General features: G+C 35.5%; 1 protein-coding gene across 15 annotated transcripts in view; it reads right to left on the bottom strand.

Moving 5' to 3' along the window:
- LOC101889805 (guanine nucleotide exchange factor DBS) overlaps nt 1-17,651 on the bottom strand; it is a 260,338-nt gene that overhangs the window by 60,317 nt on the left and 182,370 nt on the right. For 2 of the 15 annotated variants that reach the window (XM_059120096.1, XM_020035843.2), the window contains exon 1: nt 4,921-7,965. The exons of 7 other annotated variants lie outside the window; for them this stretch is intronic. In XM_059120096.1, coding sequence (XP_058976079.1) covers nt 4,921-7,803 — 2,883 coding nt within the window. In that variant the 5' untranslated portion in view covers nt 7,804-7,965. Of the gene's footprint in view, nt 1-4,920; nt 7,968-17,651 lie in introns of those variants that run through there. 6 more of the 15 variants (XM_020035846.2, XM_059120094.1, XM_020035844.2 and 3 more) reach the window with 5 other exon arrangements.

Raw genomic sequence — 17,651 nt, 5'->3', positions numbered from 1 at the left:
TTATTATTATTATTATTATTATTATATTATTATTATTATTATTATTATTAGTATTATTATTATTATTATTATTATTATTATTATTATATTATTATTATTATTATTATTAGTATTATTATTATTATTATTAGTATTATTATTATTATTATTATTATTATTATTATTATTATTAGTATTATTATTATTATTATTATTATTAGTATATTATTATTATTATTATATTATTATTATTATTATTATTATTATTATTATTATTATTATTATTATTATTATTATTATTATTATTATTATTATATTATTATATTATTATTATTAGTGTTGACATTTTAATTGGAATACATTAGTTATATGTTCTATAATTATTAATATTATTATTATTATTATTATTATTATTATTATTATTATTATTATTATTATTATTATTATTATTATTATTATTATTATTATTATTATTACTATTATTATTATTATTATTATTATTATTATTATTACTATTATTATTATTATATTATTATTATTATTATTATTATTATTATTATTATTATTATTATTATTATTATTATTATTATTATTATTATTATTATTATTATTCTGAGGTTTGTAATAAAACTTTATGTAGAATATTTCTTCTTTTGACAATTTCTATCTAATGTGGAATTTTATGTTACTTTCATAAATTAATTCGAAAAAATATCGAGAAAAAATTGATCAGAAAAAATAGGAAATATTTTTGAGTTTTTTTTTTTTTTTGGCAAAATTTGTGCAAATATTTTCTTAATATATATTGGAATAGAAATTTATTTTCTTTGACAACCTATAATGAAAATTGATGAAGAAAAATGTTCTTTTTTTGTTGTTGCCTTATCCTTTTGTAAGGAAGCTTTGTAGGAATTTTCTGCATAAACTCACATAATGTACGGCTTTAACCCTAAAATATGTCTCTAAAATACATGAATTCCTGACATTTAGGTAAGGAGTTTTTGATGTCTTCTGAGACCGATGGATACAATATTATGATAAAACAAAAACTTTGTTCGAGACTTTGACAGGTTACGGCCACGTTTAGAAGGATTTAAAAAAAATTGAAATAAGGGCCAAAAAGACATATTTGGTGACTCGATTGAGGGTTAAGTTTAATTCTCGCATTGTAACCTGATTGACTGATTGATAATCATCGCTCAGAAGAAACGGCTGGAATATTGAAATTTTGCACGAGGGTCAGTCATGGTGCGCATGCGTGACATGTGGCTGGGGTTTGGAAATCCGTACTAAAAGGGTACGAAAAGTACTACAATAAACTAAAAATTGAATACTTTATATTGGACAGACGGAATGAGCTAGAATTTGAAATTTGGAATGAGAGTCACTGATGGAGTGCAGTATGGGTGTACCGAAGGGTTTTTGGAAATTCGTAGTTTAAAGTTATGAAAAGTTCTAAAATGGTACTAAATTTTTAAAAGGGTACCATTTGGTTTTATGTGAACGGATAGAGCTAAAAACTTGACATTTGGTATAAAAACCAAGGTTGGAAAGTAGGGTTAATGTAGAAAGGTGGTTTTTGAAATTTCCACTAGATGTGCGAACAGCACTAAAAGGTACTACATTTGCAACAGCTTGGTTCAGGGGTGAACGGATGAAACCGTAATTTTTGTCATAAAGAGTTCGTTTTGGAAATGGGTACTACAATTTCACGAAAAGTACCAAATAGTACTAGTACAATTTGGCTTTGGGTAAACAGTGATTGAAATCTGAAATTTTGCACTGGGGTCGCTGTTCAAGTGAAGGACATATGGTGGTGGTTTCGGAAATGTGTACTAAAGTAAAAGAAAAGTACTGAATGGTATTATAGTTGGTATTGGGTGAAGGGATATTGATAAAAAAATCTGGAATTTGTTATTTAGAGTACTGTGGTATATGTGTTTGCGATTTGGCGGTGGTTTGGAAATTCATCGTATATTTGTACGAAAAGTACTAAATGGTACTAAATTTGGTATTATGTGGAGGGATAGAGATAAAATTCTGAAATGTGATATAGATGTCACTTTTGGTGTTTGTGGTTAAGAAATGAAGGGGGTTTTGGAAATGCGTCCTATATTTGTACGAAAAGTACTAAATGGTACTAAATTTGGTATTGGGTGAAGGGATAGCGCTGATATAGATGTCACTTTTGGTGTCTGTGGTTAAGAAATGAAGGGGGTTTTGGAAATGCGTCCTATATTTGTACGAAAAGTACTAAATGGTACTAAATTTGGTATTGGGTGAAGGGATAGCGCTGGAGTCTTCAAATTTGATATTGAGGTCTCTGTTGGTATCTGAAATTGACATATGGAAGTGGTTTTAAAAATGTGTACTAAATTGTACGAAAAGTACTAAATAGTACTAAATTTGGCATAGAGCTGAAATTCTGAAGTGTGATAAATATGTCACTGTTAGTGTCATTGGTTAATATATGGAGATGATTTTGGAAATGAGTACTATGATTGTTCGAAAAGTAACTAAATGTAACGGCAATTCATCATTTTTGGTATTTTTGAAGATTTTTTCTAACCAAACTAATTTACATCGGATACTCTTTTTAAATTTTTTATAACCTCCACCATAGTATGGAAATTCTATGTCGATTTAGCAATGTCCGTCCGTCTATCCGTCTGTCCGTCTATGGAAATCAATCTAGCTTCCGAACGAAATGAAGTAGGTTGATAAAATTTAACTCAAACGTGTATTATGACTGCAGAACTTTTGGTATTGAAAATGGGCCATTAGGTCCACGTTTTGGTATAGCACCCATATAATGGTACCTCCTCTTTTTCGGTACTTTGATGATTTAAGCGACATTATTCACCGGAAATGTTTTAAATTTGGTATTTGAAGTTCGCAACGGATGCTTAGACAGAAAATTGTCTGTGCAAGTACACGTCTTCATATAGCCCCCACATAAAGGTAACTTCCTATATTTGATATTTTGATGATTTAGCGACATTATTCATCGGGATTGTTTCAAATTTGGTGTTTGAAGTTCGTAATGAACACTACAGCCTATGACAGAAAATTGTCTGAGCAGGTCCACGTCTGCGTATTGCCCCAATATAACATTACCTCCCTATATTCGGAATTTTTGATGATTTTGGCTACATTATTCACCGAATTTTTTTTATTCAAAATTCGCATTTGAATTTTGTAATGGTTTATGACAAAGTTGCCTATACAGGTCCACGCCGTCGTATAGAACCTAATATAACGGCTACATTCGGTATTTTTAAGATTTTAACAGAATTTTTAAGGGATTATGTTTTTTTTTGAAAATTGCCAAAATCGTTACAAATTGTGGAGGGTATTCGGCCCAGCCATTTCATTAACATTTTTTCAGGACTTTCTGTAAGAAAATCTTGTAATTTCAAACGTTTTTTAGACTACCTTAATTCGTGAATATCGGTCCTTGTTGTGACATAATTCATAACTAGATGTTCCGATGTATTTTATATGCCTTGATGGTCCTAGCCTCATTCCCAACTGAAATTACTGCACTTTAATATTTAGAAACCTTATTAGATTAAAAAACACATACTTTGTGAAAAATACTTAATGTAAGTTCAGGTTATACAATAGGCCTCATATAACGCCAGTCCTGGATGGCCTTCAATTTGGTGTTTTGAATTTGTTAATGCAGATGGGCCGAGCTCATATAATTTGTACATCTATAAGTGATTCAAAACATTTAGTTTGTAATTCGTGAATTCTATTTGAAACTTGAACGATTCCATATGAAATTAAAATTATCCCATTTGAAATCCGAATTTTTTGCATTTGAAATTCGAAACAAAAAATTACAACAACATTTTGCATTGGTTTCGAATTTGCTTTATATCAATATTTATATATTGTTTATTTAAGTCCGCTACGAAATGGACAATATTGGCCCATTCATTTGGAACCTACTCCATAGAGGGTCAACAATTTGAATAATTGTAACAGAAGTCAAAATATATTCAAATAATCGAACGTTGGCTGAGGGTATACATTTGTCGGTCAAACCGACTGATACTTTTTAACTTGTTTTTTCTTCTAATCGATATAATATAATATCAAATCCAATTTTAATTGGAAAATCGAATAACAAATTAAATTATCGAATTGCCAGTGAAATTTTACGAAATTTGACATCCAAAAAAGCTGTAGTGAATCTTGTCTTTTTTTCTATTTTCTCAGATCCAAAGGTCATATGTGTTTGTCTATAAAATCGATTTAGAAAATATATGTTTTTTTTGTGCAAATAATGAAAACTTAGGGTCATCAAAACTTTCATAATTTTTTCAAAAGAAAGTTTAAAATTCTCTACAAAAAATTGCAACGATTAGTAAAAATCATATTCACAAAAAATACTCACTATTTTCATGCCCATAATTTGTTATGAAATTTCACAACGGAAACGTATTACAAAAATACAGAAAACAAAAAAAAATCGTGGCGAAATTTCTAAAAATTGTCCATAAACAAAATTACCAAAGAAGCCATCGTCGTTTCAATATAATTATGAAAAAAAAAAAATTGAAAACAGAAAAAAAAAAAATTAATGTAACATTGACGTGAGCTGTGGGGCAAATTCAATATTGACTGACATTCATGTTTGAATGGCAACATTGAAAACAAAACAAGCAAAAGAAGAAGAGGACGAGTCGGAGCAAACGGAAATAAAATTTGTCTGAATTTATTTTTCTTGAAAATAAAAAGAGAAACAAAATTGAATCCGAAATTTTTTCCATCTTCTGAAATCATGAAATTTTATTTTTGTTTGACGCAGATTTCCGCTTCAATGGAGTGGATAATTAGATTGACCGTTTGTTTGTTTGTGTCTCGTGGCGAGTAGAGATGAGCTAAGGGAATACCAGATTTGTTTTTTTCACATTTTTGTGTTGAACTTACCTTCCTCAACAATTGATTGCCGGTGCTCATGCGTGCATTACGCTTGGGCAATTGCGGTGGAGTAGCAGTTGAAGAATTGCTCTGATGTTGTAGCTGTTGTAATTGATGTCGATTTGTGTTGGGATTTCGTAGATTCGCATTGACTTGTTTTTCTTCTTCTTCTTGGCGATATGAGTTTTTTATTTCGATTTTAATGTTATCCCCTTTGTGTTGGTGCTGCTGCAGCTGATTTTCGTCTCTCCGACTATTCCCCGTCTCTCCTTCGTAATAGGAGCAATTATCCTCATCACAACTGGACATACTACAGTAGCAGGGTAAGTCCTCATTTTCCTCATCCGCCTGGCGACCATCCTCCAAACAGCCATAGGAGTTGTTCCAAAACACCCCACTATCGGCTTGACAACAAGCCAATTGTTTGGAGTTATTCGCATTGGGCGCCACCACGACTGTACTTTGGGCCGAGGAGCAGGTAACGCAGCTGCTAATGTCACTAATGGCATCCGTACTGCTCAAAGATGACCCTGCACAGGCCCTTTGATCATCGGAGAGTACCGAGGAGGGGCGCTGGAAAAATATACCATTTGAGTCCGGGAATTGACAACAGCAATCACGTTCCGAATCGCAAATGGATTGATTGTCCCCACCATGGGAGCCTGCAGAACAACCCGATGATGAGCTGGAACTGGCCGAGGAAGCAGAACTACAACAGCTGCTAGAAGAACAGGTTGAGTGTGCAGTGGAATTCTGGGTACACACCGAGGTTTGGGAGACGAACGAGTGGGCCGAAATACAGGAGGATCGAGTCAAGTCATGGGCATTTTGGCCAGAGCTGCGCACAAAAATTTTCACCGAATTATCACCTGTGTTCAGAGGTTTCTTAAGTCCTCCAGCAGCTGCCGTGGGTGACATTTGTTCATTGATCATCAACGAATCGGCTTCAATAAAATCCTCATCCTGGTGATGATGATGATGCTCCCCACTCGTGTCCATTATCCAATCATCATCGATTTTGATTTTTGTCAAATTTTTCTCCGATTTATTGTTTTGTAAATTATTTTGAATTTTCAAACGTTGCTCGTTTTCAATATTGCACTGCTTGGTAGGAGTCGTCTTCGCTCCCATGGAGTTAATGGAGGTCAGGGATTTGGTAATGGAATTGTTGAGCGCCTCATTTGGTGTGGCCTTGGTGAGATTTTTCTTGGAAAAATTTGTAACATCATTGGGATCATTGGCTGTGTTGTAGTGACCCGAAAACGAGGTAATGGACGTCTTGCCCACTTGAATGGTTATGTGGGAACCCTTTGGCGGGTCTTCATAATCCTTGGGAAGTTTGTACTTATCATAGGCATAGGTGTCCGGCGGAAAGTGCTCGGATGCCTTTTTAATATCCGAGCACTTTTCGAGGTTTTTTAAATTATCCACCTTGGAGGAGGACGAGGAGGAGGTGGTGGACGAGAGGGGTTTCTTATGTTCATCATTCGAGGAGGAGACTCCGGAATCAGAATTACTTTCCAGCGATAAACGTTTCAGTTGGTCCTCTTCATGTTGCAAGTGAGTTAGATCGTGTTGCGACCGGGACATGGGACAGTTGGAGAAGTTGCAATTTTTATAGCCACAGGTATTTTTGTCCCTTTCCTCGACGGCCTTTTCCGGCCGTTTGTCATCGGGTTCGTTCAGCTGATTGATAATCAGCAGAGGTTGTCGTTTCTTCCGTATGTGCACCCTTTCCACCTTGGCCTTTTGATATTGTCCGGCCGGCAAGCGGGTGTTCCTCAAGAGATTTTGATCTATGTTAAGAGAAGGAGGAGGAGTTTCTGCCACAGAGGTTTTTTCATTGTCCACATATCTAAAGGCTTCCTGCCGATTATGGCTGGCTGAAGATCGGGACTCCTGTATGGGTTTGGGTATCCTAGATATGGGTTTCCTTGTCACAAATTTATTGGAATCTTGGGATCGTTTACTCCCCTCCTGTTCCGATTCCTGTTGCGACAGACATTCCAAGCACTCCTCCGAACTCTTAATACTCAAAGATTGCCGGAATCTATCCTGATTTTCGGGTTGAGGCGCCAGAGGCTTTAGCCTACGATTGGGCTCCTTGTGTGGCACTGGAGCCGGCCGACTGGGTTGTGGTGGCAATTGCCGGGATGACTGCTTTTGCTGCTCAAACATTTTATTGATTTTGGCCACGGCCTCCTTGGACTTGGGTGAACCATGTTCACATTCCGTCAACTCTATGCGGGCAATGCGATCTGCCCGAGATTTGATGCCAGCCCTGGCTATGTCACGCCGTATGTCACAGGTGGCAATGCGATTGCGATAATCCCAGCTATTGGATTTTTCCACATCCCCATTGATGGTGCTGTCCGATTCACAGCCCGTATCGCAGGATGATGAGTGGCAGCAACTGGCCGATGAATCGGAGAAGACAGAGACGGAACTGGAGGAAGTAGGGGGTTTAACAAATTTGGGTGGGGAGTTGGTGGTACGCTTTTGGGATGGTGGTGTTGAGGTGTTTTGCAAAAACTGCCAAGATTCCACGGTGGGTGGTGGCAACGGTGGCAGGGGTTTGTTGGGCGCCTCATAACGATTGACCACCGTTATGCGGGCCACATTTTTGCCACGCTGCTGTTGGGAGGGTATTAGTTGGACGGGAGGCAAACTCCGTTTATATTCCATATAACTGTAATTGGGTTTTGAACCTGTTTTCGTCATCAATGCCTCTTTACACTGATGCACATAATTCACCTTCAGTAACTCCATTTGGGGTACCTCTGTGCTGGACATACGCGAATCCAGGGTACTGTCCATGCCCACACTGGCCAGGGTTTCATTGGAGGGTTTGCGCTGGATGTGATGCATTTTGTTGGTGTTGGATTTTTTCATAATTATGTTTCGTGAAATTCGGGGGAGGTAAGGGGTAGTAATATTTTATTCCCAGGGGTTGAGGGACATTGTTTTGGTGTTTGGGGGGTTAAGGGTCTCGCTTTCTTTTCGAAAATTTAATTTTTGTTCGAAGATTTTGTTTTGGTTTAAAATTCGTATCAGTAATTTTCGTTGTAATTTTTTCTCTTCCTGGGAAATTTTTCACATTTTTGTCGTTTTCATGCAAATTTGTTGTGTTTTTGTTTGATTTATTTAGTTTAAATGTAGTCTAAGGCATGTAATTCTCATTAACTTCAAGTTCACCGAATATATATTCCGATTGTGTCTCAATTTCAAGAAATATTGAAAAGATCTCCTCCAGAAAGCAGATTTTTGTATGATTTATCACCAACACTTATTTCAAGGAATTTCCGTAACTTCAGTGCATGTTATGGTTGTAACATAAGGCAAATAATTCTCATTTAGTTTGGAAACTATGGAATTTATTTTAAAATCTGAGAAAATTTCAATTTTTAGTGGTGGTTTTTATTGTTGTTACAATTTTCAGATTAAATTGTGATTTTAAATTAGATTGCTCGTAAGTCTAACACATTTGCATAAGGCTTGTAATTCTCATTTACTTTAGACACTTTCAACTTTTTTTGTAAAATCCGAGTAAATTTCAAATTTTTGTTGTGATTGCAATTTTCAAAGAAATTACGTGATTTTCTTTTATTCCACTTTAGTCTAAAACATACGTTTAAGGCTTGTAATTCTCATTTACTTTGGGCACTTTAAAATTTGTTCGGCAATCCGAGAAAATTTCAATTTTTTTTGGTACTATTTTGTTTTTTAGGGGAATTGTAAACCTTTTTTACTCCACTGTAGTTTATCACATTCGTATAAGGCATGTAATTCTCATTTAGTTGGAGTTTGTAGTGAAATCTGAGAAAATTACAAATTTCAGTGATGGTTTTTGTTTTTATTGCGATTTTTATTATTTTATTTCCACTAAAGTCTACCACATTTGTATATAAGGCATATAATTCTCATTTAGTTGAAACACTACCAAATTTGTGGGGAAATCCAAGTAATTTTGAAATTAAAGTGGTCGTTTTAGGTTTTATTGTATAAATTTGACTCGACTTTAATATGCCACAATTTCTTAAGGCTTATAATTTTCATTTAGATTGCGTACTTCGGAGTTTGCTATAAAATTTTGAACAAATTTCAAATTTTGTTGTTGGTGTATGGTATTTATTGTTCTCATAGATATATCAACTATTTTTACTCCAATTGTATAAGGCTTGTAATTCTCATTCGATTTAAGCTAAATTCACTTTTGAGAGAATCCATTAAATTTCAGATTTTGATGTTGGTTATTGAAGATTTATATTCTCCTCATTGACAAATCAGCGATTCTATGTAGTCACCCTTTGTCTAAGGCAATTGTACACAGCTTATAATTCTCATTTGGTTAGAGCACATTCGATTTTCTTCGGAAATTCGAGTAAATTTTAAGGGTTTTTTTCAACAGGACCACCTAAAAAGTTTGTTTATGTTTCGATTTTGGTGTCTTGGGTAAATTTCTACAAAGGATATAATTCTCATTAACTTTATGAAAATCACATTGCATGTGGAACTCTTGGCATTCAATGTTGTTATGTCCTTGATATTCCCACAGAACTCTCGCCTCGCGTTATTATATTCCTTATTGACACAATCTAGTTAAAACTACTCCATATAATTCTCATAAAGTGTAATCCTTAGTCACTTAAATGAGTTTAATTAAGGGAGTGTCGTAGGATGCACTGCAAAGTTCATTAGACGTTGTGATTCTCATTAGCTGTGGGAATATGCAGTTTGACAGCTACAATCACCTTCAGCTGCAGCAGATTTGAGTGGGATTATCGTTGTGTTTATGGGCTTTTTCGGGGGTTTATTGTTTTTAAAGTCACACCAACACTTAAGGTTTTATATTCGTTTTTGACACAATTTCAGTTAATAGGCCATTTAAGAGCACAGCACAGACATTTAACCTTGGCTCTTCTTTCAATTTTTTTTCTTTACAACAAGAAAAAAATATATATTTTTTCTTTGCTCCAATTTACAGTTGGGATAAATTTTGTTCGATGGTTTCGCTTGGGGTTAGGGTTCGGTTTTCAACAATTGTAACACTTTCCGGTATTCGTTTCGTTATTTTTTATAATTTTTATTTTTTGTTTTTTTAACTTTTCAAACAAACATTGAATGGTCAATAGAGATTGAATAATAACAACGATAAAACAACAATATTTTGCATAATTATATAAAACAATAATATATATCAATGACGAACGGCAACTATAATCCACAAAAACGAGGCACAGATTAATCAATGGGTTTTACAAAAAATATATTTATTTGTTGGGTTTTATATTTTCAAATACATTTTAAAGCCAACTTTCCACACAATTGTTTACACCGCGTATTGTGAAGAAAGCCAGAAAGAAAAATATGTTAAACTCCGATTATTTCCGAATCGTGTTTACCATTCGACGAAGTCTTAAATCAAAAATGTTAACCGTTTTCTTCTTCTTTTGCTTTTGTTTCGTTTTCAATCATCCGTTTTAATGTTGTTTAACCGTCCATAGTTTGTTTGCAACTGTTTGTGTGATGGCAGAGCTAGTTGGCCAACAGCTATGTTGCTGGCACTGATCGTATACAACATACAACATGTTGGCTTCATACCGCGCTTGTTTTGGGGGTATGGGAATTTTATGTTACGCTTGCGCCGCAATAAAGATCAACAGTTCATTCTTGTTTGACAAGTTTTTTTTCTGGGTTTTTATGGAGGTAGCAGGCATTTGCGAGTGATAAAGTTTATACAGCGGGGAAGAAAAAAATAGCACACAAAAAAACTTCTGGCTATAATAGGGCATAATAAATCTTCTGGCCCTAGAAAAGCTTCAAAGGTTTTTCGGCTATAGAAGTGCTTTAGGAGGTATTTTGACCATAGAAGAGCTTTAGAAAGTCTTCTAGACAGAGAAGAGCTTTAGGAGGTCTTTTGGCTATAGAAGAGCTTTAGAAGGTCTTCTAGCCAGAGAAGAGCTTCCGAAAGTCTTCTAGCCAAAGAAGAGATTCAGAAGATCTTCTGGCCATATGAGAGCTTTTGAAGGTCTTCTGGCCAGAGAAGAGCTTCAGAAAATCTTGTAGCTATAAAGCTTGTTCTGCTATAAATAGAAGAGCTCCAGAAAGTCTTTTTTTCATAGAAGAGTTTCAGAAGGCCTTCTATTCATAGAAGAACTGCAGGAGGCCTTCTATTCGTAGAAGTGCTGTAGAAGGCTTTCTATTCATAGAAGAGCTTCAGAAGTCCTTCTAGTCATAGAAGAGTTTCAGAATGCCTTCTAAAGAGCTTCAGAAGGTCTTCTAGTCATAGAAGAGCTTCAGAAGGTTTTCCAGTCATAGAAGAGCCTCAGAAGGTCTTCCAGTCATAGAAGAGCCAAAGAAGAAATTCAGAAGATATTCTGGCCATATGAGAGCTTTTGAAGGTCTTCTGGCCAGAGAAGAGCTTCAGAAAATCTTGTAGCTATAAAGCTTGTTCTGCTATAAATAGAAGAGCTCCAGAAAGTCTTTTTTTCATAGAAGAGTTTCAGAAGGCCTTCTATTCATAGAAGAACTGCAGGAGGCCTTCTATTCGTAGAAGTGCTGTAGAAGGCTTTCTATTCATAGAAGAGCTTCAGAAGTCCTTCTAGTCATAGAAGAGTTTCAGAATGCCTTCTAAAGAGCTTCAGAAGGTCTTCTGGTCATAGAAGAGCTTCAGAAGGTCTTCTGGTCATAGAAGAGCTTCAGAAGGTCTTCTGGTCATAGAAGAGCTTCAGAAGGTCTTCTGGTCACAGAAGAGCTTCAGAAGGTCTTCTGGTCATAGAAGAGCTTCAGAAGGTCTTCCGGCTATAGAAAAGCTTCAGAAGGTCTTCCGGCTATAGAAGAGCTTCAGATGGGATTCTAGTCGCAGAAGAGCTTCAGAAGTTCTCTGGCCACAGAAGAGCTTTAGAAGGTCTTCCAAGTATAGAAGGTACAGAAGAGTTTCCGAAGGTTCTCTAGCCAAAGGACAGATTTTGAAGGTCTTTTAGGTATAGAAGAGCTTTAGAAGGCCTCCTGGTCATAGAAGAATTTCCGTGCTTATAGCAGAGCTTTAGCAGATCTACTAGCTATAGCAGAGTCTTCAGAAGACATTCTACTTACAGAAGAGCTTCAGAGATCTCGTAAAGATCTTCTTAATATAGAAGACTTTCGCATGCGTTTCGGATGATACATTTTTCATGTAAAACTTTTCCACTGCTATTATTTTCAACACAGCTATTTACCTGAATACTCATGTTGATGCACTCCAGTTAAACAAGGAATGGTGAAAAAGAAGTCAAATACAAAAAATCGAAGTTTAATGACCACATCTTATATTTCTCTATAATAGCGTGTGTTCCTCCTCTTCTTTTCCTATCTTCCTCGTTCCTTCTATGGTCGGCCAGCCGTGCCTGTACACTCAAGGAGTCCGGCAACAGCAGCTGAATTCTGATTTATTTTTGGGAGGGCATAAATTATCCAAAGATGACATCAAGTGTGCGTGTGCGCATTTGGCTCCAACAGTGTTGGGTTAGTGTGTGCGTGGTTTTGAGTCATAAAAAAGTGGATAAGAATATTCTTCCATGTTGCGCCACAATGTCCAGCAACTAGGAAATGGCTAACGAAAAAGAGAATGAAGCGAAGCCCTTTCATATTGAAATGGTTGCAACATAAAATTTGTGTATGAGCCTAGGCTGTGGCCAAGGCAGGGATTGGTATTGGAGGCAAGCATAAATCAATTTGTGGCCATCCCATGCCATCTGTCCACCAATATTGGTAATAAAATCCGACATTAATGGCCGGTTATCTCTGTTGTTGTGTGCGGTGTTGTAAGATATGGGATGATTAATTGTTGTCTTGAATGGAGGTGAATTTGGAAAATGTAAAAACATTGTTTGATATCAGTCATTCGTCAGTTAGTCAGTCAGTCATTCACTCACTCAATAAATTGCTTAATCACGACGAGATGAGGTGGTAGCCTAAATTGGTGAACAATTTGTATTAAATCTTTTGTTTGCCAAGGAATTTCTTTTGATTGTTGTATTTGCGGTCAGTGTATGGTTGCTTAGTTGCCTAATGAAATGTAATGGGTCCATTGTTTCCCGAATTATTGATGGATGCATGTGTGTGTGTGTGCAAAGAGGGATTGAACTCATTAAACCAATTCCAGCCTACTTGTTGTGTTGTAACCTTATCGGGGTTGTATATCTAGATATGTTCATATGTTGATCCCTGTCAGATACAGATGCGAGGTCGATAATGAAAATCTAGGAAAAGTCAATAAATTATGACAAAAATGTTCGATTATTAAAATATATTTTGACGTCTGCTATGATTATTCAAATAGTTGACCCTCTATGGAGTAGAGTCGTATCGGACCTAAATAAATATGATATAAATATTGCGACGTGACAGATTTGGACTATATCGACTACTTCTTTCACTTTATCTGAGAAATGTGATAGTTTTTAGAAAATGTTAAAATGTGCATGGGGTACCAGATATAGTAGACGGAAGTATTCCATTTTCATAATTCATTTAATACAGATAAGAACAACAAGTAAAAAAACATTAAGTTCGGCCGGGCCAAACTTTTAATACCCTTCACCTTAGGGTTAAGGAAACATTAGAAGAAATGTGGCAAAAACCATTAAAATGCCGAATATCGAGAGGTACCGTTATATGGGGGCTATACCGAATCGTGGACCTACACATGCAATGTTTCCCCAAAGGAGCTAGAACCCATTATGACCTACAAATACCAATTTTCAGACAAATCCGTGAAAAAAATGTGGCAAAAATCATCAAATTACCGAATATCGGGAGGTACCGTTATATGGGGGTTATACTAAAACGTGGACCTATAATTACAATGACTCGCCACACGAACTGGGACCCATTATGATCTACAACTACCAATTTTCAGAGAAATTCTTGAAAAAATGTGTCAAAAATCATCAAATTACCGAATATTGGGAGGTACCGTTATATGGGGACTATATCAAAACGTGGACCTATTCATACAATGTTTCGCCACACGATCTAGGACCCATTATGACCCACAAATACCAATTTTTAGACAAACTAGTGAAAAAATGTGGCAAAAACCATCAAAATACCGAATATCGGGAGGTACCGTTATATTGGGCCTATACCAAATCATGGACCCATACATGCAATGTTTCGCCACCGGAGCTGGAATCCATTATGATCAATAAATACCAATATTTAGACAAATCCGTGAAAAAATTTGGCAAAAAATATTAAAATACCGATAATCGGGAGGTACCTTTATATGGGGGCTATACCAAAACGTGGACCTATACATGCAATGTTTTGCCACACGCACAGGGACCCGTTATGGCCTACAAATACCAATTTTCAGACAAATTCGTGAAAAAATGTGGCATAAATCATCAAAATACCGAATATCAAGAGGTGCCGTTATATGGGGGACCATACCAGAACATGGACCGATATATCTCATTTTCAATACCAACCATCCTAGATACAATACAAATTGCTCTGCTAAATTTTGGCGCTCTATGTCAAATAATGTGGGCTGTATCGTGATTTCAACAGACAAACAGACCGACAACGTTAAATCGATTTAGAATTTTAAGCTGATTATGAATATATATACTTTATGGAGTCTACGACGAATATTTAAGGATGTTACAAACGGAATGACAAAGTTAATATACCCTCCTTTCCAAGGTGGAGGGTATAAAAATATTGGTGCGGCAAAATTACAAGAAAATCGAAAATTTATATTCAATTTTATGCGAGATCATATTCATCTCAGGTTTCTGGATGAGAGAAATAATTAGATATATCAAGTTGTAAAGAATCGCTGACTTCTGTCGCAAGTTATTGCAGTTAAAAGTATTGAAAATTGTGACATTTGTGGGTGAGGTACCAGAGGGGATTCGCAGGGATTCTTCACAACAAATCTTGTGTTGGCAAAAATGTTTGTATGTGTGAAATTTAAAGAGTGTTGGATTTCGCTTTCTTTGAGCGTTTTGATTTTCAAAATCTTTAACCCTATGTGGGGAACGTACCAGAAGAAATGGTCCGATCTTGACCATCTTTATAACAGATCTTGTGTTTATGGCAATATTGAGAAGTACCAAGTCTGGAATGGAATCGGATGTTGATTTCGCTTTTTATAAGCTTCATTGAAACGACCGATATGTCCCATCTTCACAACAGATCGTGTGCTAGCAAAAATGTTTGTATGTGTGAAATATAAAGAGAACCTGATGCTTATTCCGGATTTTATAAACGTTTTGGTTATTCAAAAATTTGACCCATTTTGGGGGAGGTACCAGAAGGAAGGGTCCGATCTCTACCGTCTTTATGACAGATCCTGTATTGATAGAAATATTCAGATTTGGCAAGTCTACATGGAATCGGAGGTTAATTTCGCGTTTTATAAGCTTAATGGATATTCAAAATTTTGACCTTTTGTGAGGTACCAGAAGGAGTGGACTGATATATTCCGTCTCAATACTAGATCTTGAATTCATAAAAATATTAAGATGTGTGAAATTTGAAGAAATTGGACTCTTAAATCATATTTTATAAGAGTTATAATTATTCAAAATTTTGACCGTTGATGGAGTGGACCGATATCATCCATTTTTGCACCTGACCTAGAACTGACGCAAATATTAGGATTTGCAAAGTTAGAGCAAAATTTGATTATTGCTTCCCTTCCTGAACAGAAAATATTTACTTTTTTGAAAATTTTGACCATTTGTGGGGGAGGTACCAGAAAGAGTGGACCGATATACTCCATCTTTAATCCAGACCTTGGGCTAATAACATTATTAGGATGTGTGAAATTTGAAGACAATCGGACTCTTACATCACACTTTATAAGAGTTGTAATTATTCAAAATTTTGACCCTTTGTGGAGGAGGTACTTGATAGGGTAGACCGATATTGTCCATTTTCACACCTGACCTAGCACTGACGCCAATATTAGGATTGGCAAAGTTAGAGCAAAATCGGACTATCGTTTCTCTTTCTGTGCAGAAAATATATTTTTTGAAAATTTCGACCATTTGTGGGGAGGTACCAGAAGGAGTGGACCGATATATTCCATCTTATCACCAGACCTTGGGTTAATATAAATATTGGGATGTGTGAAATTTGAAGACAGGAATCTTACATCACATTTTTTTAATTTTGTAATTAATCAAAATTTTGACCCTTTGTGGAGGAGGTACCAGATAGGGTAGACCGATACTGTACATTTTCGCACCTGACCTAGCACTGACGCAAATATTAGGATTTGCAAAGTTGGAGCAAAGTCGGATTATCCTTTCTCTTTCTGTGCAGAAAATACATTTGTTGAAAATTTCAACCTTTTGTGGAAGAAGTACCAGAAGGAGTGGACCGATATTGCCCATCTCCGAACTCGATCTAATTTTGACAAAAAAATTCGACCAGGCACATTTTGACCGTATCAAATGATATATACGCTCTCTAGTCATAAGGCTGGGGTATAAAAATGAAATACCTCTTGAGTGATTATCCATACATAAAAGATCCACACAAAATCACTGGAGTGGTCTTGTCTTTCACTTAATTGGCTCTATCTATTAATGACCATATAGGTAAAATTTTGTGAATAGAAAACTACTTGGGTTTATTATATCCGTATATATATATATATATATATATATATATATATATATATATATATATATATATATATATCCGAAAAAAGACCTCTTGACTGCACATGGATCTGTAGAAGACCGTTCGAGTAGTCTTCTCTTCATAGAATATCACTTGAGTGGGCTTCTATCCCTTAAATACCACTTTGAGTGGCTTCCTATCTCTGAAATACTACCTTTAAATCCACATAACTGGCAGCATATCCATAAAAGACCAATTATCTGATTTTTAACTACAAGTGACCATCTGTAGAAAATTATTGATGTAGCCTCTCAGATCTTTGTAGATTTCTTAATTTTACATTGACAAGCTTACCTTCGAATAACGATTTTGGTGTTAAAGTGGTGTTAAAGTAAAACGTTGTTTGTTGTTCGACATACCTGCAAATAAAAGAGACGATGGGCGTGGTTAGTAAAAAAAAAAAAAACAAAGAATAAAACATATTTACATATAAAGATGTCTCAATCGAATTGGCAAATATAAACCTTGATAGAAACCTTAATTATACCAATGACCTTAGGCAACGTTTAGCTAATATTATAGCTACATAAGCTATTGAAATATCTATCCAATAGGCATGCTGTATTTGTGTTAGAGGATACAATTTTGTAAGCTTCCTAGGTTTTTTTTGGAATTTAGTTGGTGGGTGGGGAAGAAAAGAGAATTCGGATCTCATAGGGAAATATAAAATATTTTGGTGAGTTTTTTTTTTTTTTTAATGCGATTGAGATTCAATACTGTAATTGAATCTCAAACTTAAACTGATAAGTATTGCCTTAATGCTTCCATTGTCCAGTCTTCCGATTCATATGGCTAGTCAAGATGTGATTTCAATTATCTTGCCCATAATCATCTCTCATACCACCATCATCGTCATCAGAGCAAATCATCAGCAGAATAACAACTTCAACAAATGCAAAGCAAATGTTTGTAACACTTTCGTTACAATTTCTTTCTTGGTCCACCATCCCGGTTTTGCTTTGCTTCAAGCCGTGAAGCAGCCATGCCAAGAGCTACACTTGTTTCTGCTACATCATTTGCAGTTTAACACCCGGGCGTTAAAGATGTTGTTTGAATTT

Source organism: Musca domestica, unplaced genomic scaffold, assembly GCF_030504385.1.
Source record: "Musca domestica strain aabys unplaced genomic scaffold, Musca_domestica.polishedcontigs.V.1.1 16, whole genome shotgun sequence".
NCBI lineage: Eukaryota > Metazoa > Arthropoda > Insecta > Diptera > Muscidae > Musca > Musca domestica.
The sequence above is the reverse complement of the archived record's forward strand: the minus strand, read 5'-3'. Positions and strand labels throughout refer to the sequence as shown.